This window comes from Amia ocellicauda, chromosome 14, assembly GCF_036373705.1.
Source record: "Amia ocellicauda isolate fAmiCal2 chromosome 14, fAmiCal2.hap1, whole genome shotgun sequence".
NCBI lineage: Eukaryota > Metazoa > Chordata > Actinopteri > Amiiformes > Amiidae > Amia > Amia ocellicauda.
The window spans coordinates 3,792,812-3,820,369 of record NC_089863.1 but is presented as its reverse complement, the minus strand read 5'-3'; the positions used below and the strand labels follow the sequence as shown (position 1 = coordinate 3,820,369).

The window sequence follows — 27,558 nt, the reverse complement described above, 5'->3', positions numbered from 1 at the left end:
TCTAGGACGATTCGCAGGAGCAATATGTCCGTTTGTTAAGTTTCAATCCTGTCGTGTCACGGGATTACCCCAGAGAACTACAGATGGTCTTGGACTACAAACTTTTTTTTGTTTTCCTGGCAGTAACTTGACCCCAAATTGTTTTTGTGGCAGCGATACCCTTCCATAGTTTTGCACACTTCACATTACAGAAAACTCACCTGCCGGGAATGTATGCATTATGTATATGACAGCGATGGACCGTGAAAGTGGTGATTCCGGTCGCGGAGCATAATTTTTATTTTTGTGTTATTCAGCAGTTAAAACACACAGCTGCAAAAATAAAAATTATGCTTCTTTAATTATGAAAACCACATAAGACACATCAGGCCAAAAAGTTCTGTGCTCTTGTCATCTGGAGTCTGACCCACATGTGCTCTTTAAAGGTACGCTACTGTCAACGAGGCATCCGTTGCGTTTAAATATAAGCTTGTGCACTTTTACAGACACACATGAAATCACACACTGAGACACAAATGCACACTTCCCTCCCCGGTGGGGTGCGTTACAGCCAGCGTTGGGAGACGCACTGGGCCCATCCTGGAGGAGGCCGTAAAGGCTGTAGGAGACCATGACCCAATCGACACCCTCGTCGACAGCGGAGAAGACACAACGCGAGACGCAGTGTGACTGTAAACAGAGTCTTTATTAACCGCAGCTGGCACCCAGAACCGTCTTACCACCGGAGGAGGGGTTAAGACAATTATTACACTGGGGGGGGACAGGACACACAACAAACGCTGCAATGGAGTCTGCAGGACCGAGGGGGTGGGGACACTTCAGCAATCCCCACCTCCCACTACACACCCCACTCCCTCTGCCCACCCCACTCCCTCCGCCGTGGTGGCACGGCCTGGATTTGAACCAGCAACATCCAAGCCGGGCCAGCGGGACCCGTCTCCCTCCCACGCCGATAACCAACACGACACGCCACCCCCGTGTCTCCCTCCGCACTGCAGCGCTCGCTGGGTTTGTGTTGGTTCCCTGGTGCCCGTCTGCGCCCCAGCCCACCCCACCCCACACACACACACACACACACGCCAGGAAAAATAAATCCCAAACAATAATAGTGTGCGTCTTAGTGATGCTCTGAATCAGATCCTCTTGTAGTGCTTCTGTATATTATTATTACGATTATTATTATTATTATTATCAGGGCACCCTACTGCTTATACAGCCCAGCCCCCTGCCCCCGTGTTGCAAACTTCACAGAGCGCAGTAGAACCTGGAGTACCTTCAGCACAGCGGGGCGTCTCGGAGCACCGCGTGCCAGCGGCCGCCCCGTCACCCGTGGACATGCAGACACAGACAGAGAGACAAGTGAAAGCTGAGGACAGACGCAGAGAGCGGCAGAGGGACGGGATGAGACGGCACCATAGACAGAGCGACAGCCAGACGAACACAAGACGGTCAGGATCGACTAATACCGGGACAGACAGAAAGACAGGACAACTAGAAGCACAGAGAAGGACAAAGACACGCAGGCCGACATGGGCTCGGACCAAATCGAAACCTCGACCCTCCCGCGGGCAGCCAGAGGATACACCTTCAAAATTTTAGATTTGAGCTGGTCTCGCCCAGAGAGCCAGAGAGAGACAGACAGACAGCTTCGTTCCCCAGCGCCCATCTGCTTCTGTGCAATCAGAACCAGGCACTGCATGGACAGGGACGGCCGGAGAGAGAGGTGGACGGACCAGAATACAAAAAACAAGAACAAAACACACTGCTGGGAGAAGCCCGTTTTAAACTTAAAGCTCCAATTTTTCGACAACCCTTCCCCACACCCGATTCCCTCTCTTTTCCTCCCCGCCCTTGACCCCAAGGGGCCACAGTCCTTTGCCAGAGATTCTTCAGAGGCCCCGGGCAAGATGTAAACACAAGAACAAAAGACACAGAAACAAAATGGCTGACCCCCACAGACAAGGTTTATAATAACATCCGGGCGGGCACTGTAACAGTGGGCCCCTCCCCGTCTGCACAGATCTGGGGGGGGTAGCCCATTTGCACCAACCAGGAAGTCTCGGACACCCCCGGCCGCCAGGGGGCGACGAGGGGAATCTGTGGACTGGGTTTCCTCGGGACCAGAATTTGGCCGGGCTTGACATCTGTCCAAAGGAGGCCAGAGTCCCGGACAGACAGAGCAATTTCAGGCCCCCTGCCCCCCACCATACACACAAAAAAAGTGTCAGCAGAGAAAGCATCACAGGTTAACCCCCCCCCAAAAAAAACCCTGCCAACAATAAAATAAAAAAAAGCGGAACCAAAAAGTCGCACCCGGGACCCGGACGATGAAGGGACCACATTCAGCAGACACCCCGGCCCCCCAGGACTGGAGTCTGACCCCACCCATGTGTGCCGAGGACCCAAAAACCGGCAGCCATTAAACATATGTATATAATAACCCCTTGTGTGTCTCCCCTCTTGCGTGTGTGCGACAGCGAGAGCGCGTGTACAGAAGGGGACAGTCCAGAATTCGGGGAGAGCGGCCGGGTCTGGACGGGCCGGTGCCGGGACGTCCCGCTAGCAGTCGGTGGAGATCTTGGCGCTGAGCTCCTGGATGCGCCGGGCGCTGCAGCTCTTGCACAGGATGTGTCCGTCCAGCGGGTAGCAGCCCCGGCCCTCGCCCTCCGAGGACAGCAGCAGCCCGCACTCCTGCCGGGGGAGCGAGAGAAGGGGGTGAGAGGGAGGGAGAGTGAAGGACAGGGTGTTCAAACTGCCCCAGCTCACACACCGGACCCCCGTGCCATCGCCTACCTCACACATGTAGCAGTTGACGTGGAAGCTGCGGTCCAGGGCCACGATGCGCACCGTCTCCTCCTGCCCCGGCTCCGGCATGATGGCCTGGCCACACACCGAGCAGCGCGGGGCGAACTTCCTGAGAGAGGGAGAGAGGGAGAGGGGAGGGAGGCGAGAGAGAAGCGGAGAGATGGATAGAGGGGGAGGGGGAGAGAGGAGTTTTAAATTAACAAAATTTACTTTATTTATTGCTTGTTTTTTATCAATTATTACATCAGTCATTCATGCCCTGCCTCTGTATTATGAAGAGATGTGCTTTTGTATATATGAAGAGTGCTGCACCGTTTGGCCACTAGAGGGTCTCCTAGTCCCCCTCTCTGTCCCTGGCCCTCAGCCCCTCTCCCTACTCACGACACCCACCCCGCCCCCCCGCCCCGCCGGGCCTGACCTGTGGAAGTCCTCGATGCAGTGGATCTGGGAGGTGGCGTCCACGGTGAAGGGCACCCCGTCCAGGCAGCGGCCGCACACCACGCAGCAGAAGCAGCGCGGGTGGTACACCTTGCCCATGGCGCGCAGGATGCGGTCCAGGATGGGGTGGGAGCACTTGGAACAGCGCTCCAGCGTGCTCTGCGGGGGGGGGGGCGGCAGAGCGCACGAGTCAGACGACACCCCTCTCACAGACCCCAGTACCCTCGAGACCCCCGTCACAGACGCCCACCCCGCCCCACAGACCCCCCGGTCCTAAAGCCCCCCGTGCTCACGATGTAGCAGTTCTCGCAGTAGCTCTTCTTGTCCACGGCGTAGAAGGGCTGCCCGCGCAGCCGCGCCTGGCAGGTGATGCAGGTGAAGCAGCCAACGTGGAAGACCTGCTCCATCGCCACGCAGCCGCTGCCGTCGCCCAGCACGTTCTCCCCACAGCGCGCACAGCGGCCTGCAGGAGGAGGGGAGAGGAGAGGGGAGGAGAGTGGGCAGAGAGAAGGAAGAGAGGCGGGAAAGAGGGACGGGGCAGGGACAGAAAGAAATGATGGAGAGGGAGGAAGGGTGGAAAGAGGGCGAGAGGAGCAGAGAAAAGGAAGAGAGGAGAGCAGGGGGAGAGAGGGAGAGGAGAGAATGGGGCAGACAGAAGGAGAAGAAGAGTGGGAGAGGAGCAGGGGGGAGCGAGAGAGGGGAGGACTTTGTCAATGGTGTACCCGTTCCTGTAGAGCGGGGGGGTCAGACTCCGGACTCTGCGGCCCCCCAGGACTGGAGTCTGCCCCCCTGCTGTCGAGTATGAACCCAATTTCATAATGATTTCACACATCACTAATAAACGAACTCAACGCAGGCACAGGGAGTGGGCCGTACCAAAGTACTCCTCGGTGGGGGGGTGGTTCATGTCATACACCAGCTTCTTGGTCAGTCTGTCCAGCTCCTCCTCCGGCCGCGGCATCGCCCCCTGGTGGCCGAGAGAGCACACCACGGGTCAGCCAGCAGTCAGACACAGTAATACTAACAGATGTACAAGAAAACCTAACCAAGGCATGCTCTCTCCCCCTCCCCACTCCCCTTCTCTCCCCTCCCTCTACACCTCTAACTTTCCCTCTCCCTCCTTCTCTTTATTCCCTCCACCTTTCTCTACTTCTCTCTCCTTCTTTCCTCCTCCCTCTTTCCCTGTTTCTTCCCCTCACCCCCTTCTCATCTTCCCTCCCTTTCACTCCCCCTTTCCCTTTTCCCCACTCTCTCCTCCTCTCCCCTTCTTTCACACTCATTCCCTCTCCCCTTTCCCTCTCCTACTCTTTCCCTTCCCCTCATTCTCCCTTTCTTCCCTCTCCACCACTTTTCCTCTTCCACCCCCCTCCTCCTTTCTCCTCTCCCCTTCTTTCCCGCTCCTTCCCTCAATACCTCTCTTCCCCTCTCCCCTTCCCTCTCCCTCCATTCCTCCCACTCTCTATCTATCTATCCCTCTCTCCTTCCCCCTCCCTCTCTCCCATTCTTTCACCTTGCTGTGCAGGAAGCCGGAGTGCTGGGTCGAGGCGGAGGGCAGCGACTCGGGGCTCCTCTGTGGCTGGACCACTCTGGCCGGCTGGGCGTGCTGGGTGGCACCGGCCCCTGCGCCCTTCTGCCCGTACCCCCTCTCCGCCTCCTCCTGGGGCTGGGGCTGGGGCAGCGGGGGGCCGGCGGAGTGGTACCAGCCCTGCCCACCCTCGGACAGGTACCCCGGCTGGCCGCCCCGCTCCTGGACCAGGTGGTGGTGGTGGGGCGGCGGCGGTGTGGGCGCGGGGGCCCGGGAGGAGGGCGGGGGCTGCTGGTGGCGGGGCGGGGGGGGCGCGTAGGCCTGCTCCGCCTGCCGGCCGGACTGGACATATGTGCTGACCGGCTGGGCGCTCTTCACCTGGATGCTGAAGCGCGGGCCGGTGGGCGCCGAGGTGGTGGTATAGGAGGCGGGCATGGGCTGGGGGTAGGCGCGGGGCCCCGGGGGTGGGTAGGGGTAGCCCTGGGGCGGGGCGGCGGAGGTGGCAGGGGCGTACTGGGGCGCCGGGTGGTACTGACCCGGAGAGTGGGGGTACATGGCGGCCGGGGAGCCCTGGGTCGGGCTGCCCTGCAGGCTGGGCTGGTACCTCAGCTCCCCCTGGTGTTTGGTGTACTGCACGTTGTCATAGACCTGCAATAGGATGGACTTAATTACTTAATTGAACTAATTGACCTTAATTTACTTTTTTAATAGCGCGACACAGCAGACACACATGGCAGACAAACACACGGCACACGCCAGACGCACACGAGAAATTCCTAGTTCTCCATCACCGAGGGCTTTGGCATTACATATGGTGTACGTCTATATCTCTATGTGTGCGCGTTTATACGCGTCACTTCCTGCTGCGATGCTGTTTCGCTGTGAGGGGGAGGCAGGCAGGAGCTGGGTACCTGGGGCCGGGGCGGCTGGGGGTGGTGCTCCATGTGGGCCAGCATGCTGGTGAGGGAGTCGATCTCGGCGTCGATGGCGGACAGGGGGCCACCCTGCCTGTCGGGGCCCCTCACCTGTGCGGAACGAGAGAGGAGTGACCCCCGAGCCTCATTACTACACCACACTACAGTATACTACAGTGCTGCTCCAGTGTGGGTCCTATACCATACTGCGCTATAGTCCTTTTCTTACCTGCAGCTCGTAGGGGTTCACATGGGGGCTCCAGCCAGACCGCTCCTCTTTGACCGCCGGGGCTGCCGGGTAATAGTGCTCGGCCGATGTGGGCGACAGTGGTCGGAAAGCGCCCCCCCCAGGGCCCTCGGGGTGCTTGAGGGGCGGGGGCCCACCTGGGACACGGGGAGACACGGGCACCGGACTGTCAACCCCTAGGTTTCAATATGATTATTCGCATCGTTTTCGGTCATCGCCGTCGTCTTCTCACCTGTGGGACCCGTCGCCACGTATCTGGTCGCCATTCCACCCCCGGCGCCGTTCTGGTCGTAGTGGCTGTATTTGGGCTTGGCTTCGCCGGCTGCCTTCTTAGGCGGTCTGTAGAAGGCGGGGCTGGGGCTGGGGACGGAGGCGACTGGCCGCTCGGGGCTTCCCAGAGTCCTCGGGGGCAGCCAGGTGGGGCCAGACATTCCTTCCCTGCCGAGGAGAGAGAGAGATTTTGATTAACGGAGTGGTCAGGAGCGGTGGAGAGCTTAGCGAGCTTCTCCCAGAGGTTCAGTGGGTGGCAAAAAATAAAACCGAGCGGTCCGAGGACATTCGGTGTCCCTCACACTGCCACAGATGTGGCGACATTTTGGCGTTTACAGCTGCTCGACAGGGAAGGACCTGGAGCTTTCCCGTGGCGACAGGCTGGACAAAAACAATGGCTTTGTTGCAAGGAGAGGGAGAGAGACACACTTTTCCAGAAGGGGAATTCCACAGACCGTCCTCCGCCCCCCTCCGGACTGGCACACAATAGCCATTGTCGTCGTCCCCGCCAGCTGCCCGCCTCGGGTTTGGATGGGTGTAGCGGCCCAGCGTGAAATGCTGGCGTGAGCTGGGGCTGCGGTTCGGGCTGCGGGTCTGGGAAGCTGCTTTGGTCACACAGAGGACTGTAGTGAAGAAGACACTCCTGCACACAAGCCTGCAGCTGGGCAGGATGCACAATCACAGCTCAGCAAAGCCTCCAAGGTCACCTGAACTTGGCCATGAAACTGGAAACCCTGAAGACAACCCAGTTTATAATTGTGTTCTGTGGTGCTGTAATAATAATAATAATAAGGAAATGCGAGAGCTTATGCCATTATACTCAAGGCCGTCATGTAAATGAATACATGAATAATAAATAGGACTGGTCAGCTGTACGGGTGCGCTGCCAAAATTCACACACATCCTATGACCGTTACAGTGATTAAACAAATACCTGAAAGTTTCAATTTTACAAGTGTTATTGCAATCACCTGAAGGGGATTAAAGTATTTACAGTATATAAAAACTACTGTCAACTTTATTTGTTTTGGCTACGGTAAGTAATTTGAATCATATAATCCAAAGTTGCAATGAGAGCGAACACACTCCCCCAGCCCAAGATCGGGCAGACTCGGCCATCGAGACAGAATCGAGCCCGGTGCCTGGTAGGCCCGGGGTGCAGTGCCGTTGCACAATCACAACACGGAAAATATAGATGTGCTTGTGTGCGTGTCTAACTTAAAAGACACCCAAAGATCCTACGTGTTTTCAGTGGATTTCTCTAACTGGTAACACTAATAAATGCATAAAAACTACGGTTAGGAAGCTGATGTCTAGCCTGCCAGCTCACTGATTCCGATCAGAGCTTCGTGGATATGCATTTACGTCATAATTGCTTGGCTTTGATCCATGCCATGTGCACTTCATTTTCATTTTCGATGTTGTTTTATTATTATTATTATTATTATTATTATTGTACTTCGTTGAGAGAGAGAGAGAGAGAGAGAGAGAGAGAGAGAGAGAGAGAGAGAGAGAGAGGCACCAATGGGACGTGGTATCATCGGAGAGAAAACTTGTAGCGCAGATGACGACGTGGACCCGACACGTTACTATTTAACCACCCTGACCCCGAGAAGAAAAAAAACAAACTAATATTTGCCCTGCTTACCTTGTGCACAATCCTGCACGTCTGCGCTTTCCTCCCCCTTCCCTCCGTCCTGGACTATTTTATCTGGGGAGGAAACATGAAAATCGGTTATTTTCTATCCCCCACCCGTGACACACCGTGGTGCATGAAGACGAGCTCACTGAAGCACAGCAGCTGCACCGTGCATGCATGCCCATTTTAACTGCATTATTATGTGAAACCCAGCCGTACTTTTGCACGCTCCCCCTCACACACTTTTCCGGCCCGACTTGTATTTAAAAGCTGCATTATTTATAGCGACTGTCTCAGCTTCCAGATATGCAGACGTTGCAGGCGCGTCCCTGCCCGCAGCTTCAGCCCTGCAATTTGCGCAAACCTACATTTAAAACGGCATGTTTCCCTTTCCCCCCGCCGCAGTCTGGCACCATCACTTGTTGCTCGACACAGTTACACTTATTAGCCACCCCGCTCTTTGTGTTTAATAGTTTCTCCCTCCCAACTTTCACCCCGATTGCAATGAACGCACAACACACACCAGTCCCTCTCCTTCCCTTTCTCTCGCTCGCACCCCCCCTCAGACACTCAGAGCCATATTAGATGGTATTTTACCCGACTTTAAAAGTTTAGCTGGCTTTTTTCTGGGCTCCTGCCTCTCTGTTCAGGCCTATGTCGTCACCGCATTCCACCCGTGTGACGTCAGCGCGCCGGGACACGGGTGGGACAGGCCGCTGTGTGCAGGAGCACGCATGGAGCAGATGGGGCTCCTGAAGCCTCTTACTTATAATGACCGCTGTCCCTAAAAATACATGCGCGGAGTTTGTGCAAAACCACTGCACAGGCTTTCGAAGAGGAAATACGATATGAACACTGCTTTATATATTTATATGTCCTAGCTGACATAATAGTGTGATTATTATCAGCCCCTAGACCTTGATTAGGATGCATATCCGATAGAAGTGGCCGAAGGGGTTAATTTTTCTTCTTTTTCTTCTTCTTCTTCTTCTTCTTCTTCTTCTTCTTCTTCTTCTTTTTATTATTATTATTATTATTATTATTAGTAGTAGTAGTAGTAGTAGTAGTAGTAGTAGTATTGTTGTTGTTATTGTCGTTAAAATTGCCATTATGTTTTGTTTTACAGGGAAACTAACACTGATCAAAAATAAATGCTAAATCAATGCTCCTGAAATATTGCGTTTAAATGCGTGTTAGTCACCCCTAGACAATGTTAGAATATGTCTGATAGAAGTGAGCGAAAGGGTTAATTATTATTATTATTATTATTATTATTATTATTATTATTATTATTATTATTTTTATTATTGTTCTTGTTGTTACTATTTGTATTGCTATTTGCTACCAAGCCGGCTGTGTTGTGCTGGCGTTGCACACTTGTCTTTTTTACAATCAGCTTTGCGCTTGGTTTTCCAGTAATCCTGATCTCTTGGGATTTGCCCCGGTACGGTTTCCAATTCGTGGATTAAGATTAAATATTCTGCAGCGGGACAGTAATCCGCGATCCCACTTTAAAACGGGGGGGTTGTGTGCAAACGGCTTGTGATTTAAGCATCATCATCATCAAAATAATAAGAATGCATTCCCACGTTTGTTGTTAATGTGTTTATGTCAGGGCTATTCTGGTCCACTGCGGGGTTTATGGTGGGCTGCGTGGGAAAATAAATCATGGCTGCTCCCTTGAGTGTCAAGGCTTCCCCGGCTAATGTCTCATCATGACTGAAACCAGAAGAGAGCATTTGTGCATGAGTGGCTCCCGGGCTCGCATCCCCCGAAGCACAGGGGACGAGTTTCCCCGAAAGCGGCTCAAATCTACGAGAAACCGAGAAAGCCTCAGTCGCGCCTCCTTCCCCGGCGCATTTCTGAGAAGCGGCGCTGACCTCACCGTGTTTACATGCACATGTGACTTTCCCCAGCCGGGCTCGCCCAAGTCCCCGGGGGGGTACACTGATTTCATTTGTAGGGAAAAAAGCCCCACACCTCGGCAGACCGATAGGAGTCACAGTGTCAGCCTCACACGCCTCTATCAGCAAAACTGTCTCCGTGCGACGGCGGCCCGGTACTCCGAGGATGCACACACAAGCACCAACACAACCCCCCCCCCGCCGCGCTGAGGCGATGGTACGCGCCGCCAGCCCGGTTCTCAGAATCGGCCGCCGGGCGCTTCTTGGAAGACCGATTCCGAGCGCCGCCGCGGCCGCCGCTTCCAGGAACTCAGCGCCTTAATTAAAGGTATCTGATTGCTTTGTGTCGCTGCTGTCGCAGCCTAAACCGGGCTCATATTAGTGTTATTTTTGATAATAATAATAATGTACACATATTGGAAAATCACATTTCAACTGAATTGTTAATTGGGGGGTTGATTCTAGAGTGATTACAGTGGAACTGTTGTGCCTGCTCTTGATGATGATGATGATGATGATGATGGGTGTTGTTGCTGTTATTAGGCAGTGCACATTCTGTAGTGCTGGTGTACCTGCTCAATTGTTCCTCATGTTCACTTTCAAGGAACTTCGCGGCAGTTTTGGTGTTCGCTTGGAAGCGTGGGAAATGGCAGTGTGTATAGTATAGTATAGTATAGTATAGTATAGTATAGTATAGTATAGTGTGTATTGGCAGTGCTCTGTCCACAGACAGGTGTAAAACTGAAACGCGCTGTTGTCCAGACGGGATGTGTGTGTGTGTGTGTGTGTGTGTGTGTGTGCGCGTTAAATGCCCGATGATCTGCTACACACACACGTTCCCTTTTCTAAGACGACACCAGTGTGTTTGCATCCCTGTGGTGTCGGGGTGTTTCTACACCTGCAGGCTGGGGGGATTGTACTCTCCGTGTCGGTTGCTGGGGCTGTTCTCCCCGGTGTCCGTGTCCCCCCTGTCCCCGTAGCCCGGCCGCTTTTGCACAATGCGGACGACGTTGCGAAACCGCACTGACCTCAGATGCTCCCGCCAGCTCGCCACAGGTCTGGAGCGCCGCCAGCCCGGCCGAGGTCCCTCCCGGCCACCGTCCGCCGTCAGAGCGCCGTGTTCGAGAACGCGAGGGGGCTGCGGGCGCGATGACCTGCCGGCTGTGCGGGATCTGCGGACCGTGTGAAGGGTCGGGATTTTCGCTCTTTTTGTATTTGTCTACAAGTCTACCAAGCTACAGCCTAGCACTGTGACACTGACACTGAGCTACTGAACACACTGGCACTGTGACACACTGACACTGAGCTACTGAACACACTGGCACTGTGACACACTGACACTGAGCTACTGAACACACTGGCACTGTGACACTGACACTGAGCTACTGAACACACTGGCACTGTGACACACTGACACTGAGCTACTGAACACACTGGCACTGTGACACACTGACACTGAGCTACTGAACACACTGGCACTGTGACACACTGACACTGAGCTACTGAACACACTGGCACTGTGACACACTGACACTGAGCTACTGAACACACTGGCACTGTGACACACTGACACTGAGCTACTGAACACACTGGCACTGTGACACACTGACACTGAGCTACTGAACACACTGGCACTGTGACACACTGACACTGAGCTACTGAACACACTGGCACTGTGACACACTGACACTGAGCTACTGAACACACTGGCACTGTGACACACTGACACTGAGCTACTGAACACACTGGCACTGTGACACACTGACACTGAGCTACTGAACACACTGGCACTGTGACACACTGACACTGAGCTACTGAACACACTGGCACTGTGACACACTGACACTGAGCTACTGAACACACTGGCACTGTGACACACTGACACTGAGCTACTGAACACACTGGCACTGTGACACTGACACTGAGCTACTGAACACACTGGCACTGTGACACACTGACACTGAGCTACTGAACACACTGGCACTGTGACACACTGACACTGAGCTACTGAACACACTGGCACTGTGACACTGACACTGAGCTACTGAACACACTGGCACTGTGACACACTGACACTGAGCTACTGAACACACTGGCACTGTGACACACTGACACTGAGCTACTGAACACACTGGCACTGTGACACACTGACACTGAGCTACTGAACACACTGGCACTGTGACACACTGACACTGAGCTACTGAACACACTGGCACTGTGACACACTGACACTGAGCTACTGAACACACTGGCACTGTGACACACTGACACTGAGCTACTGAACACACTGGCACTGTGACACACTGACACTGAGCTACTGAACACACTGGCACTGTGACACACTGACACTGAGCTACTGAACACACTGGCACTGTGACACACTGACACTGAGCTACTGAACACACTGGCACTGTGACACACTGACACTGAGCTACTGAACACACTGGCACTGTGACACACTGACACTGAGCTACTGAACACACTGGCACTGTGACACACTGACACTGAGCTACTGAACACACTGGCACTGTGACACACTGAGCTACTGAACACACTGGCACTGTGACACACTGACACTGAGCTACTGAACACACTGGCACTGTGACACACTGACACTGAGCTACTGAACACACTGGCACTGTGACACACTGACACTGAGCTACTGAACACACTGGCACTGTGACACACTGACACTGAGCTACTGAACACACTGGCACTGTGACACACTGAGCTACTGAACACACTGGCACTGTGACACACTGACACTGAGCTACTGAACACACTGGCACTGTGACACACTGACACTGAGCTACTGAACACACTGGCACTGTGACACACTGACACTGAGCTACTGAACACACTGGCACTGTGACACACTGACACTGAGCTACTGAACACACTGACACTGAGCTACTGACCACACTGGCACTGAACACACTGACACTGAGCTACTGAACACACTGGCACTGAACACACTGACACTGAGCTACTGACCACACTGGCACTGACCACACTGACACTGAGCTACTGACCACACTGACACTGAGCTACTGAACACACTGATATTGACTGACCACACTGGCACTGAACACACTGGCACTGAACACACTGACACTGAGCTACTGACCACACTGACACTGAACACACTGACACTGAGCTACTGAACACACTGGCACTGACCACACTGACACTGAGCTACTGACCACACTGGCACTGAGCTACTGATCACACTGAGTACACTGTGACACTGAGCTACTGACCACACTGACACTGAGTACACTGTGACACTGAGCTTCTGAACACACTGATATTGACTGACCACACTGGCACTGAGCACACTGTGACACTGAGCTACTGAACACACTGAGACTGAGCTACTGAACACACTGATATTGACTGACACTGAGCTACTGACCACACTGGCACTGAGCTACTGATCACACTGGCACTGACCACACTGACACTGAGCTACTGACCACACTGGCACTGAACACACTGACACTGAGCTACTGACCACACTGGCACTGAACACACTGACACTGAGCTACTGACCACACTGACACTGAGCTACTGAACACACTGATATTGACTGAACACACTGGCACTGAACACACTGGCACTGAACACACTGACACTGAGCTACTGAACACACTGGCACTGAACACACTGGCACTGAACACACTGGCACTGAACACACTGACAGAGCTACTGACCACACTGGCACTGAGCTACTGATCACACTGAGTACACTGTGACACTGAGCTACTGACCACACTGATATTGACTGACCACACTGGCACTGAACACTTTCTCTGTCTCCCTCTTTTGCTTTCTCTCTCTGTTTGTTTCTCTCTCTCTCTCTCTGTCTCTCGTACTCTCACCACAAGCAGCACTGCCTCCCTCCCTCCCCCGCTCTCTCTCTTCCTTCCTCCCAGCTCTGAAGCCTTCCCCATTTCCCTCCCTCTTCCTCTTCCTCCTGCCCCAGTGCCCCTGCCCTCTCTCTCTCTCTCTCTCTCTCTCTCTCTCTCTCTCTCTCTCTCTCTCTCTGGCATCCCGAGAGAGAATAAAAGAAACAGAAGGAATAATAGAGTCCGGCTCTCCCTGGGCCACCTGTCGGGGAAGTGACTCACCGGACGATGACTTCCTGTCTTTCTCACAGAGGCCGGATGTCGTTTCCAAGGAACAGAGAAAAGCGCTTGTTTTCAATTCTCTTCTGTTTATGTTTTTCTCAGGTTTTTCCTTTCCTGACACACGAGGAGATCGCCGTCTCTCCTCCCTCCTCCCTCGTGCCTCACTCCCTCGCTCCGAGCGTGTCCAATTAAGGGAATACTGTGGGAAGGGTGTTAAGGTCCCTGGGTTGAACCGAAAGGTAGAGTGGCCCTGGGGACCCGAGATCGTCCTGCTGTCCTCCAGCTGTTGTCCGGTCAGCTGACCCTCGCTCCCCCTCTCCTCCTCTCCCCATCTCTCTCTCTCGTTCATTATTTCTCAAATTTTCCTCTCTCCATCTCCTTTTCTCTTATCATTTCTCCTTCTCTATCTCCTTTCTCCCCTCTCTCCCTCTCACTCTCCCTTATCTCCCATCTTCCCTCTCCCCCCTCTCTTCCCTCTCTCCCCCCTTCTCTTCCATCTCCCCTCCCTCTCTTTCTTCTCTTTTGTCTCTCTTCCTTCTCTCTCTTCCCTCTCCCTCCCACCTCTCTTCCATCTCTCCTCTCTCTCTCCCACCTCTCTTCTCTCTCTCTCTCCTCTCTCTCTTCCCTATCCCCTCCCTCTCTCCTGTCCTGGGCACAGCAGCTTCCACAGCAGACCTTATAAGCACACAAATCGCCATCTCCACACAAAGGGGAGCCACAGGACGCGCAATGACACTCTGTAGTGTTTCCCCTTGTTGTTGTTGTTGTCGTCGTCGATCTGGGGGTTTCCCCACATGTTTTCCGGTTCATTTTTCTTTCTTGTTTTTCCTCTTGGGCCAAAGCCAAAGCTCTGTCCTCACAAAGTCCCCTGCTGGCCAGGCGTGTTGATTGGCAATAAGCCGGCATGGGGCAGAGGGGTCACCACACGAAATCAAGGGCCAGTTTGAGCAAGAAGATAGAATTAGAAAGGCAAAATAGTAGTCCTGGGCAAGGGTGTCTAATAATAATCATCACCATCTTATTAATTAATATTGGATAGATATTTTTTATTAACTCTCTCTCCTCTCTCCCTTCTCCCTCCCTCCGGCTCTCCCTCTCTCTCTCTACTCCCTTTCTTTTTCTCCCTTTCCCTCTCTCTTCTCCCTCCCTCCGGCTCTCCCGCTCTCTCTCCCGACTCCCTCCCTCTTTCTCTCCTCTCTCCCTCCATCCTGCGCTCTCTCTCTCTCTCTCTCTCTCTCTCTCTCTCTCTCTCGCTCCCTGCCCCCTTCTCTCTTCTTCCCTCATCTCCCCAATCTCACTACGTATTGTACATCTTGTTGTCATGCATGTAGTTTTATAGATGATAGTGTTACAGGGCCACAGTAGGGGTCTCGGACACAATGTCTTTTTCCACAATACGTCCACGTCCAAGTGCCGAGCGGGGACATGTTGACACGGCTATTCCTAAATGCAGTGGAAGTCTGTGCTGTCTTGTCTATCTATTCAACTCTCCCTCTCCTTTCTCTTTCTCTCCTTCCTCTCTACCCCATCTCTCTCCCTCTCTCTGCAAAGTGTTGTCAGGCCTTCTAAAACGTACCCTACTCTCTCTCTCTCCTTCTCCCCCCGTTGCTGAACTCACAATGCCTGGAAGCATCCGAGACAAACTGTTCCTTTTCTTCATTCTTTTCTTTCTTAAAAGCGTCGACTCCCGATGATAAAGAGAGAGCTGCACACGCTCTACACACACTGCACCGTGCGGAGACGGATGTGTGAGTCCTGTCGGCTCGTAAAGGGTTAAAGACACGGGACGGCCCCCTGAGCGCGGGCCCTGTTGGCGGTCCAGGCGTGCCGCGGGCCGCAGCGGTCAGTTCCTCCCATGTCTTCGATGCCGGATGCTCCTCAGGATTACAGAGACAGGTTAATGGTGTACGATGGGGGGGGGGGTCCTTGTTTGGACTTTAATTGTGTCCGGTCTGTTGTTTCATGCTCCGTATCTGAATGGAAGGAAAAAACACCTTCAATCGTTCCCCCGTGAGGAGAGAGCGAGAGAGAGGAGACCTTGGCTGGGGGGGGCAGGGGGTGTCACAGACTCAGACACCGACTTCCTGTACAAACAGGAAAGACTATTTTCAATGTTTTATGCTGATGATTATTATTATTGCCCTGTTATCGAGGAGCCAGTGGCATTCTGGGATACGCTGGGGATATTACCCCCTGTTCCTCCACATCTGTTTTATTCGTTTTGGGTTCCTGTTTTGTTTTGTTCTGCGGTTGTTTTCGTGTTGTTTTGGACCTTGGTGTGTGTTTTTCTTCGTTGCCTGAATGGCGCGTCAGTCCGAGGCTGTCCAACGCACCCCCCCCCCCCGCCTTCCCTCCAGTAAACAATAACGATAGAAACACAGCCCAGCTTCAGACACATGTAGTGTAGTGTGCTCTAGGACAATGCAGTTAAGTGTGGTGTAGTACAAGTTAGTGCCGTATACTATAGTGTATCCTAGTACAATGTAGTTAACTGTAGTATAGTGTGGTACAATGCAGTGTAGTGTAGTACAAGTTAGTGCAGTATAGTGTAGTCTAGTGTGGTACAATGCAGAGTAGTATAGTGTAGTGCGATGTAGTGTAGTAGAAGTTAGTGCAGCATACTGTAGTGTATCCTAGTACAATGTAGTTAACTGTAGTATAGTGTGGTACAATGCAGTGTAGTGTAGTACAAGTTAGTGTAGTATAGTGTAGTCTAGTGTGGTACAATGCAGAGTAGTATAGTGTAGTGCAATGTAGTGTAGTAGAAGTTAGTGCAGCATACTGTAGTGTATCCTAGTACAATGTAGTTTACTGTAGTATAGTGTGGTACAATGCAGTGTGGTGCTGTACAAGTTAGTTCAGAATACTATAGTGCGGCATAGTACAATGTAGTTAACTGTAGTACAATGCAAAGTAGTATAGCGTAGTACATTGCAGTGTAGTAGAGTGTAGTGCAATGCGGTGTAGTACAGTGTAGTACAAGTTAGTGCAGTATACTATAGTGTAGTGCAATGCAGTGTAGTATAGTACAACTTAGTGTAGTACAACTTAGTGCAGTATACTATAGTATAGTGTAGTACAAGTTAGTGCAGTATATTATAGTGTGGCGTAGTACAATGTGTGGTGCAGTATACTATAGTGTAGTGTAGTACAATTAAGTTAACTGCAGTATAGTGTAGTGCAATGCAGTGTAGTATAGTACAACTTAGTGCAGTATACTTTAGTGTAGTCTAGTACAACTTAGTGCAGTATACTATAGTGTAGTGCAATGCGGTGTAGTATAGTGTAGTACAAGTTAGTGCAATATACTATAGTGTAGTGTAGTACAATGCAGTGCAGTATACTATAGTGTAGTACAATTAAGTTAACTGCAGTATAGTGTAGTGCAATGCAGTGTAGTATAGTAAAACTTAGTGTAGTACAACTTAGTGCAGTATACTTTAGTGTAGTCTAGTACAACTTAGTGCAGTATACTATAGTATAGTGTAATACAATTTATTGCAGTATATTATAGTGTGGCGTAGTACAATGTGTGGTGCAGTATACTATAGTGTAGTGTAGTACAATGCAGTGCAGTTTACAATAGTGTACTGCAGTACAATGTGTGGTGCTGTGCAGTGCAGTGCAGTATTGTGAAGCACATTTTCATTCACAATCCGCATCCGGCCCCCGTTTTGCCCCGATATGGAGCTGCCGATTCCTGAAGCTCGTCCCTCCACCACTCCGAGGGGAAGGAAGGCGGGGGGGGGGCGCAGATCCGCAGATTTTCAAAAGCCCCCCAATAATAATAATAATCATCATAATAATAATGATAATAATCACAGCAGTAAATGAAAGCAGCGCCGCAGTGAAAAGCCAGCTGTGTGCGATTGAGACTTCCTTCCCCACCGTTCCCCACTGGTGGAGCAGCGGAGGTGAGGCGGGGGGGCGCTGGGGATAATGGCTCTTGTGGGGGGGGGGTGGTACGTGTGTTTCTGTGGGGGGGGGGGGTGTTTGGAGTAGCAGTGGCTCAATCACTTTCCTGTGAGCAGAGGATATTTTTTTCGAAAAGAGGACTGAGGCCGGTTTTCCTGCCATTAGTCTGAGTAAAATGGGGAGAGAGAGAGAGAGAGAGAGAGAGAGAGAGAGAGAGAGAGAGAGAGGGGGGGGGAGGGGGAGAGAGAGAGGGGAATAGACAGAGTGGAAGAGAGAAAAGATATTGGGGAGATGGTGAGAGAGGGAGAGAAGATGGAGAGGGGAGAGAGAGGGAGAGAAAAGGGGGGAGAGAGAAGGAGAGAGAGAAGGGGGAGAAGGAGAGAGAGGGGAATAGATAGAGGGTGGGAAAGAGAAGAGATTGGGGAGAGAAAGAAGGGGAGAGAAGATGGGGAGGGAGTGAGAGAAGATGGGGAAGAGGGAGAGAGAGTTGGGGGAGGGAGAGAGGGGAATAGATAGAGTGGAAGGGAGGGAGAGAAAAGAGATTGGGGTAGAGGTGAGAGAGAAGGGGAGAGAATATTGAGAGGGAGAGAAAAGAGGGGAGAGGGAGGGAGAGAGGGGGATAGATAGAGAGTGGAAGAGAGGGGGAGAGAGAAAAGAGATTAGAGAGAGATGGGGGAGAGGGAGGGAGGGAGAGAGAGAGAAGGGCGAGAGGTTAAAAAACAATAATACAAAAACCCGGCCTAAAAATACAAGGAACACAGAAGGGCCTGGATATTTTCCTGCCGCTCTTCCTGTATCCGCGTGGGCCGCAAGAAACAGGAAACCAGGACTCCCGGCCGGCTCGGGGCTTCCTGTGCGACGTTATTAAGAGTCCCCTCCCTCCCTCTCTCCTCCTCCTGCTCCACACACCTCCCCGTCTCCCAAAAGCGGGAGGCGAGAGAGAGGTGGGCGCTCACTTCGGGGCTGGCTCTCGAACGGCACGGTCTCTGCTCGCCTGCGTCTCCGGGAGGAGGACAAAACTTTCTGGACAGCTCGCTCGCGGCCGGGGGATTAGTTCCAGCAGCGCTGCGTGAGGGATTGTCGCTCCTGTTGTCGTTATTTCGTCCCTGCTGGTCGGGGTGAGTGCTGGACCTTCGTTTTGTCCAGGGGTTTGTTTATTTCTCATCGTGGTCCTGCTCTTGTTGGGATCGGTGGACGTGGGGTTGGTGTTGTCCAGTCCTGGTCCAGAAGTGGACATTTATAACGCAACATTCTCTATGGAGCTCTCTTTCTTTCTATCTGTCTCTACCTACCTACTCATCTCTATATTTCTCTATTGTTCTATCTATCTCTGTATCTCTATATCTCTTTCTATCTCTACTTGGCTGTCTATCTCTCTATATCTGAATCTATATCTCTCTTTCTATCTGTCTCTACCTATCCATCTCTCTATCCTTTTTTCTATCTGTCTCTACCTATTTATCTCTCTAACATTCTATCTCTACCTATCTGTCTCTTTCGTTCTCTTCTCTTTCTGTATCTCTATATATCTCTGTATTTCTACTTCTCTTATCTCTCGATCTCTATCTCTATTTATCTATATATGATCTCTATCTATATTTTTCTTCCTGTCTCTCTATCTCTCTCTACCTACCCATCTCTATATCTCTGTATCTATCTCTGTCTCTCTATCTTTCTATCTCTGCCTTTCTATCGCTCTATCCCTGTATCAATATCTCTCTGTTTCTACCTATCTATGCATCTGTCCGTCTGTCAGTATATCCACCTGTCCCTGTCTGTCTGCCACATCTACCCCTCCATGTTCCTCTAACTGTCTCTCTTCATTTTATTTGTGTATTTTTTATAATGTTGCATATCTTCAGTGCAAAATTTTCGATGTCATGTTTGTTTTGCAGCCTGGCTCTGAACTCCACTTCTATTGTACCAATCACGCCGAGTTTAATTAGAGTTGCAATTAGCAGCTGCAACAACAAAAACAGTCCGATACTGCCATGAGCTTTAACTGTCACGATATGAGGCTGAATTCATCGCCATGTGCTTCTTTCTTCTGTGTATAAATAAAACCGCCATCCAGTTGGGGTTCGTAGTTTGCTTTACCGGTCAAACTGTTGATTTAATCCGACTATAGGTTATAGATCTATGAAAGAAAAGGACGACAGACACCATAACAGTTATGAAAATCATTTTCATCAGAGAGAACTTCCGATTTTAAAATGTTACACTTGTAATAAACTGTAGACAGAGTCTGGTCTGGTCTGACTTCACTCCTCTGACCTAATAGAGGAAATAACGGCCGCCCTGCAGTTGACCTCGGCGATTTCAGTTGTCACATTATGCAACTGAATTGTGTTGCTTAAGACTGGGCAGCCGTTAGCAGAAAGCACGGGCTGCTGTGTTACCCAGGGGTGTGTGTGTGTGTGTCTTTCATGGTTTTCACAATGCCTGGAACTGCGTGGATGTCTGTGTCTCCGAAAGCGCTTGGCCGGGGCGGGCAGGGCGTGTGTGTATGTACAGACGCACAACCTAGAGGCTGAGCGACCAGCCATGAAAGGAAATTGAATCACGGCAGCAACAATGCAGCCCCCGGTCTCCATGTTCTATAATTAAAATCCCACGGGCTGCGTTGTCGCAGTTTCCTGTCTGTGTGCGAGACGGGGCTGCGATGGAGGCCGGCGAGCCTGGCTAATTAAGCCGTAACGAGGCCGCGGTCACACGCTGGAGGAGCCAAAGGGTGCAGTGATTATAATTGTGTTTAAAGAGAATTTGCCCTGTGTGGATTAAAACTGCACATGGGTCGGGGAGTTTTAGGGCTGGCTATCACCTACATTGTCATGAGCGTGTAATAGTGAGAGAGTAAAAGAGAGAGTGAGAGTGTGAGCAGAAGTGTGAGAAGGCGATGTGAGAGTGAGTAGAAGTGTGAGAAAGTGATGAGAGAGTGAGTATAAGTAAAGTAAAGCAATGAGAGAGTAGAAGAGAGAGAGTGGGTAGAAGTGACAAGCGATGTGAGAGTGAGTAGAAGAGAGAGAGCCATGTCTGTGGGGAAAGTGGCGTAAGTGTGTGTTATTGAGTGCTAACGAGAGGGTGTCCCTCTGTCCCTCTTTCCCCCCCGCAGGTACGATCCGAGAGCTGGTCTCTCCCAACGAATGCTGGAAATCAGCCGCCGACTGAGCTCCCACCAGCGCACGACACGGCCCCCCACACTGGTGAGCGACTGACCGCACTCCCGGCACCATCGCTGCTGTCCTTGTGATCATGAGCAGCTGCAGTAGCGGCAGGAAATGAATACAATCCTACAGTCCCATTCACATATCTCTGTGTCTCTCTGTGTCTCTCTCAGTCTCTGCTTCTCTCTTTCCCTCCCCTCCACCCCTCCAGCTTGTTGGAGATGAGTTCGAGGCTCATGGCGGAGGACCACGGGTGGGAGGAGCACAGCGGCGCCGACGGGGCGGAGGGCTATGTCAAGGAGTTCACCCGACACTCGAGTGACGTGATGCTCAACCTGAATGAGCTGCGGCACCGCGGCATCCTTACCGACGCCACGCTGCTGCTGGGCAGCGCCAGGCTGCAGGCCCACTGTGCCGTGCTCATCGCCTGCAGGTAGGGGGCGCTGCTGGGCAGGCAGGAAAGGGAGAGAGGAGGAAATAGATCCTCCTCCAAGTGACAAGCTTCTTCACCAGGCTGAGAAAAACATGGGGACTCAGAGACAGGGACGCGCAGAGACACACACAAGATGTCGTACTCCAAGGATAACCATTGGTTGATTCTGTTCTCCCTCTCTCTTTTTTCTTTTTTCTCCATCTCCCCATCTCCATCCCTTTATCCTCTTATCCCTCCCTTCCCTTCTCTACCTCTCCCTCTCTCTGTCCCTCTCCCCCTCCCCAGTGGCTTCTTCTACTCCCTGTTCTCCCGGCGGGGCAGCGGGGAGCTCAGCGTCCTGTCCCTGCCCGATGCGCTGGACGCGGGGGCCGTGTCCCTGCTGCTGGACTTCATGTACACGTCTCGCCTGCCCCTGTCCCGCCACAGCGTCCATGCCGTGCTGGCCGCCGCCACCTACCTGCAGATGGAGCACGTTGCCGACGCCTGCCGCGCCTTCATCCGCGCCAGGTAACCCCCCAGCCTCTGTGACCCTCCAACCTGACCCCTGGACCTAAAACCTCCTCTGAGCCTGAACTCTGACCCTGATTGTTAACCTTTGAACCCTGACCCCTAGTCCTAAAACCTCTGAGCCTGAACACTGACCCTGAACCCCGATTCTTAACCTTTGTACCCTGACTTTAAACCCTGAACCTTAAACTCCAAACTTTGAACCTCGATCCTCAACCCCTGACCCTTACCCTGTTCTTGTCCTCGTCCCCCAGCAGTGAGAAGGTGGAGCTCCACCCCAAACCCCTTGGACTTGACCTCCCCTCCTCTGGATCCTCCTTGGCGCCCCCCCCAGGAGGAGCCTACCCCCCCCACACCACAGGCGGCCCCATGGCTCCCGCCCACACTCTGCCCCTGCTGAGCCCCGCACAGCGCACCATGGCCTCCCAGCCACCGGGGGGAGCTCCTCTTGGCCAGCACAGGGACACAGCCAGGTGGGTGAGGGTGTGTCTTGGGTTTAGTCTGGTCTTGTGGCCCAATCAGCCGAACCGTCACTGAGTCCTGTGTGTTTGAAAAGGTCTGAATCGCCTTGATTGGACGAATGTTGCAGTAATCAATGTATTAATTAAGAATGTAAATTAATTGATTAATTGAATCAAAAATCTAAAAATATGTTTTAATTTTTTCATCTGAAGGAGCCGCGGGGACGGCTGGGTGGTGGGGGAGCCCGGCACCCGCCTGGACCCGGAGCCCCGACCCGAGGGGCTGGTGAAGATGGAGGTGGAGTCGTCGGGGCCCCCCTCGCCGGCCCCCGACAGCCCTGCCCGCTCCAGCTGCCACCCCAACTCCCCTGCGGAGGCCAGTGGCTGCGGGAGCCAGACCCCCCACCCACCACACACGGTGAGGGTCCAGTCACAAGGTCTTCTCTTTATTCCCTCTGTAGTTGTAATCACCTTCGGACCCCCGCCCTCCACTTCTGTCTGTGGAGGCCGGGGGTCCGAAGGTGATTACAACTACAGTGGGAATCCCCCCGAGTAAAAGCTTGTATTACAAGTTTCTCCTTCCTGGCTCCCCCGTAGGCCCAGTCAGGTACCGGGCCCTCCCCGGACCCCAAAGCCTGCAACTGGAAGAAGTACAAGTACATCGTCCTCAACTCGTTGTGCTCCGGGGCCACCGTCAAGGAGGAGGAGCCAGACGAGGAAAGCCACGCCCCCAGTGGCACCGAGAGGGAGGCTTCCTCCCACAGACCCTCCCAGGAGGAGGGGGACGTGGAGGGGAGGAGCCAACAGGACAGGTAAGGGACGTAGGCACGAGGACCTCGAAGAGCTTCACAAATTCAGTCTGTGCCCTCTCTGTCTCTTTCTGTTTCTGTCTTTCTCTGTGCCTCTCTCTCTGTGTCTTTCTCTGTGTGTCTCTCTCTTTCTGTCGCTGTGGGCGTCTCCCTCGTGTCTGTATTAGTGTGTGTCTGTATGTGTTAATCTGTGTGTGTTTGGGTGTTTCAGACTGTGCCCCCGCTGTGAGGTGTGTCGGCAGCCCTTCCAGAGCCTCGCCCAGCTCTGCCGGCACATCCTGGGCTGCCACCCCGGAGAGGACCTGCCCTCCCTGGCCCCTCTCCTGCCCCCGCTGCTGCCCCAGGGCTCTGCAGGTCAGTACAGTACACTTACTGTGAGTGTGTGTTTATATACAGGGTTATTGATTAAAAAATATGAATCAAACCGTTTAAGCTGCCTATATTTCTCAGAACTCAGAGGAGTATTTCACAGAAATGTTGCCGGCTCTCAGCTGCTCTCCCTCCCTCTCTCTCTCTTCCTCCATTTCCCTCCCTCCCTCCTCGCGCAGTAGGCGGGGCCTCACCCTGCTCCCTGTGTCACCGGCCCTGTCCCCCGGAAGCGGCCAACCAGGGCCAGCCCCTGCGCTGCCTGGATGATGGAGAGGACAAGAAGCCCTTCAAGTGCGACGGCTGCTGCCCGGGGTTCCGGTACCGCGGCGGCCTGGGCGGGGCCAAGGCGGGCCACACAGGTGGGCAGACAGGAGGTAGAACTCGAACGGTCTGTGTTTGGTGCTGAGGCTGTGGTTTATCTGAGCTCATCCGGACGGCACCGCTCTGTCGCCCCCTGCAGGGGAGAAGCCATACCGCTGCGGGGTCTGCGGCGCCCAGTTCAACCGGCCGGCCAACCTGAAGACCCACTCGCGCATCCACTCAGGGGAGAAGCCCTACCGCTGCGACACCTGCGGGGCCCGCTTCGTCCAGGTCAGGGGCCGCCCGTGGCTGTGTGTGTGTGTGTGTGTGTGTGTGTTTGGACTGTGGTGTTGTGTGTTGTGTGACTGTAAGGAGTTGTGTTCAGTGTTGTGTGACTGGTGTGTTGTGTGCCTGTATTGTGTTCTGTGTGACTGGTGTGTGTGTTGTGTTGTGGTGTGGTGTTCTACGTGTTGTGTGACTGTAGAGTGTTGTTCTCTGTCTGTGTGGTGTTGGGGGGGGCGCTTGGAGACTCTGCAGACAGAAGTGTGTGTGTGTGTGTGTGTTGTGTGGTGTTGGAGACTCTTTTCTGGTTGTGTGTGACGCCCCTGTTTGACCCAGGTGGCCCACCTGCGCGCCCACGTCCTTATCCACACGGGCGAGAAGCCGTACCCCTGCACCACCTGCGGCACCCGCTTCCGCCACCTGCAGACCCTGAAGAGCCACATCCGCATCCACACGGGCGAGAAGCCCTACACGGTGAGGACAGGGGCCTCTCTGTGTCTCTGTATATCTGTGTGTGTCTCCCTCTCTCTCTCTCTCCGTGTCTCTGTGCATGTCTCTCTCTGTGTCTCTATATATCTTTCTCTCTCTCTCTGTGCCTCTCTCTCAGTGTGTCTCCATGTCTGTCTCTTTGTCTTTGTGTCTCTTTGTCTTACTCTTTCTCTCTGTGTATCTGTCTCTGCCTCTCTCTCTGTCTCTCTCTCTCTCTCTCTGCATCTCTCGGCCCCCCGTGTGATTCCTCTCTCTCCCGTCCCCCTCCACAGTGTGAGAAATGCGACCTGCACTTCCGGCACAAGAGCCAGCTGCGGCTGCACCTCCGCCAGAAGCACGGCGCCGTCACCAACACCAAGATCCGCTACAAGGTCCTGTCCGACCCTCCCCGGCCGCCCCTGCTGGAGACCTGCTAGAAACGCAAACACACACACACACACCCCTCCTCCCCGCCACACACTTATCACCCCCGCACAACAGTAACAGCAACAACAACCAACCAACGACCAACCAGGACGTGGGAGGAGAGGCCGGCCACGAAGAGATTTTTGTGCAAGAAAGACATGAAGAAAGACGAAAGAAGGATAGAGAGGAACAGAGAATGATGGAGAGGGACGGAGATGGAGAGAATGAAAGAGAGAGAGAGAGAATTGAATGGGATTGAATTGAGAGAGAGCGCGAACGAGAACGAGAGTCACCCGCAGAGTCCGCGAGAGAAGTGGGCTGCTTCCACAGGTGGGACGGCCGTAGGGGTCAGGGGTCAGACTCCACAGGACAAGATGGGCCGGGCCGGTCTGGACCCCCTTGCGCTCTGTCCTTCGAATGAGGTTCCGCTGTCCAGGCGGTGACCTCGGCATCACTAGTGATGGAACGAGGGAGGCGGCTACCGTGGTGTGACATCACAATCCGCAGGCGGAGTCTACTTAAGGTACCGCCCCCTCCAGAGTCCACACACACACACACACACACGCCTTGTCTCAAATCGCACACTTGTATAACTACACTACAAGGTGTTTGAGTGTACCAGACCAATCAAGGTACACTAATGATCTATCTCCCATCAAGCACCAGGCAGAGGAAGAGGAGGAGCTATCACGACTGGAAAAGGATATACGACTCGTATACTATCCAAAGTTAAGTGCAGGGTCCGTAGTGTATGATTTGAGACACGAAAACTGACTCCGCCCCTTCTCCTCCGTGCCCAGGCAGACCCTTCCCCCCCCCCCCCCCCCCCGGTCACGTGCAGGCGTTGGCCCCGCCCCCTCGCTCACAACCCTACTCACCTGGGTCAGAGTTAAAGAAAATAAGAGCAAGGGGTCAGACCAACAACTGTTACTAAATGATTAAATGCCATTTGCCGTTGTAGACGCCACTAAAACCAAGACTGGCGTGCGGACTGGTGGAGAGTTTGTGTATCAGACACCGCGGTTCACTACAGAACAAATGTATAAAAAAATTAATATATGATTGTATAAAAAAAAAAAAGGGAAATATATTAAATTTGCTGGTCAAAGAGAAGGTATCTTCGATATCTCAAACTCGGGAAGAAAAACGGAAATGCAAAGGAGAAATGTGAGACGTTGTTGTTGTTGTTGTTGCTTTGTTTGTTTGTTTTGTTTTGTATGTTTGAACCTGCAGCACGTTACAGTGACAGGGCCTGGTGCGCACACGGCTGCGTCCGTGTTTCAGACGGTTGAGAATTCGGTCCATGTATCGGGGAGGGTAACGAGGACTCCTCAGCCCCCACATGCTTTACTGCCTATAAAACCCCCCACCTGCACTCCTACCAAGGGAAAAAAATGTCACGTTCAATAAAAAGTGAGACACTTGACGCATCCTGAATGTTTGTCTGTCTCTTGCTGGGTTTTTTGAGTGCCGAGATGCGAGGAAGGTGATCGGGCGTGTTCGTGGCCAGGTCCCATCCCGTTTTGTTTTGTTTTCCTTGCTGGATCATGTCCCTGTCATTTGATTGATGTTTGCAAAGCTGGCTTTGTGCTTTCTCAATAAAACCTGCACTCTGTGCTCCAGGTCTGACGAGGGTTTCATTGCACACGCTCCCCATGGCCGCCATCTTGGCGTGACGGGGCGACTGACACTTTTTCTCAACCTGCAGACACGGGACTGTGGTTTATAATTTGTGGCAATGCTTAAACCTATAAAGTGGTTTAATTACCAGGGACAAAGGGACATCCACTCATTATTCACTGTGTGTTATGAACAAGCTGTACTCTGTTCCCATGGGTCCACTCTGTATACAGCTGTAATTTGGCGCTGATTCCGGCAAGAAATCATGGATCAACTGACCCGTACAATCCCATAACCTAAAGTGCCAGGCAGACATTTATATTCATGGCACAGAATCACCAAAAGCACACCAAGAAGCAGCAACAGAGATAACATAAATAATAAATCTGAATAAGATCTGAAGAATAAGACTAAATTCTCAGTGACACCTTAACTGACTACCCTGTCGATTTTTTAAAACCCAAAAGATCTTCATAAAGAAGACGGCCTTTTCTGGGCCGACGCCAGAACCGAGCCCTCGCAGGAACTGTCCGAAGTCATCTCTTTTCAGGTCTTTTCCTCTGTTCTGGACGTTCAGTGATTTCATTTGTACCAAAACACAAAAACCATCACATAATATTCATCAATTCCTGTCCACCCCTGCCCCTCTCTCTCTCTCTCTCTCTCTCTCTCTCTCTCCCTACCTGCCCTTCCTTCCTCTCCCACGAACTCACCCGTTTGAGGAGGTGACTCAACTTCTGGTGCAAGGAGCGATGAAGGGTTTGGGGAGGGGGAGAGGGCAGCTGGACAATTGCACGTCGGGCACCTGTTTCCGGCACACTGCTCAACTGGGAGGGAGTACTCACTGTTGCACCAGCAATACAGCTCTCTCTCTCTCTCTCTCTCTCTCTCTCTCTCTCTCAAGGCAGGACCTGGCCACCTGCAGGTCCTCA

The 27,558-nt window shown here is 52.7% G+C and overlaps 2 protein-coding genes across 15 annotated transcripts; one reads left to right on the top strand and one right to left on the bottom strand.

The window, feature by feature from the left end:
- Positions 1 to 666: 666 nt before the first annotated feature.
- trip6 (thyroid hormone receptor interactor 6) lies at positions 667 to 10,842 on the bottom strand. Of its 5 annotated transcripts, none has more exons than XM_066722495.1 (11): positions 10,771 to 10,842; positions 7,848 to 7,910; positions 6,162 to 6,367; positions 5,912 to 6,066; positions 5,680 to 5,793; positions 4,754 to 5,416; positions 4,120 to 4,210; positions 3,537 to 3,706; positions 3,224 to 3,402; positions 2,794 to 2,914; positions 667 to 2,691 (listed from the first exon to the last, which is right to left on the bottom strand). In XM_066722495.1, exons 3-11 carry the CDS (start codon positions 6,358 to 6,360, stop codon positions 2,560 to 2,562), a joined length of 1,824 nt encoding a protein of 607 aa, XP_066578592.1. In that variant the 5' UTR covers positions 6,361 to 6,367; positions 7,848 to 7,910; positions 10,771 to 10,842; the 3' UTR covers positions 667 to 2,559. The 5 variants fall into 5 exon arrangements, with proteins under 5 accessions (XP_066578592.1, XP_066578586.1, XP_066578590.1 ...); XM_066722489.1 differs by lacking the exon at positions 10,771 to 10,842 and adding an exon at positions 8,436 to 8,589; XM_066722493.1 differs by lacking the exon at positions 10,771 to 10,842 and adding an exon at positions 8,362 to 8,418.
- bcl6b (BCL6B transcription repressor) lies at positions 9,980 to 26,623 on the top strand. Of its 10 annotated transcripts, none has more exons than XM_066722481.1 (14): positions 10,855 to 10,932; positions 13,975 to 14,111; positions 15,551 to 15,777; positions 20,900 to 20,990; positions 21,125 to 21,384; positions 21,670 to 21,891; positions 22,146 to 22,364; positions 22,566 to 22,770; positions 22,950 to 23,164; positions 23,373 to 23,515; positions 23,710 to 23,889; positions 23,991 to 24,121; positions 24,449 to 24,586; positions 24,874 to 26,623. In XM_066722481.1, the coding sequence occupies exons 3-14, from the start codon at positions 15,728 to 15,730 to the stop codon at positions 25,015 to 25,017; spliced, it is 1,998 nt and encodes a 665-aa protein (XP_066578578.1). In that variant the 5' UTR covers positions 10,855 to 10,932; positions 13,975 to 14,111; positions 15,551 to 15,727; the 3' UTR covers positions 25,018 to 26,623. The 10 variants fall into 10 exon arrangements, with proteins under 10 accessions (XP_066578583.1, XP_066578577.1, XP_066578576.1 ...); XM_066722482.1 differs by having other exon boundaries at positions 13,975 to 14,165; XM_066722480.1 differs by lacking the exon at positions 10,855 to 10,932 and adding an exon at positions 9,985 to 10,070 and having other exon boundaries at positions 13,975 to 15,777.
- The last annotated feature ends 935 nt before the right edge of the window (positions 26,624 to 27,558 follow it).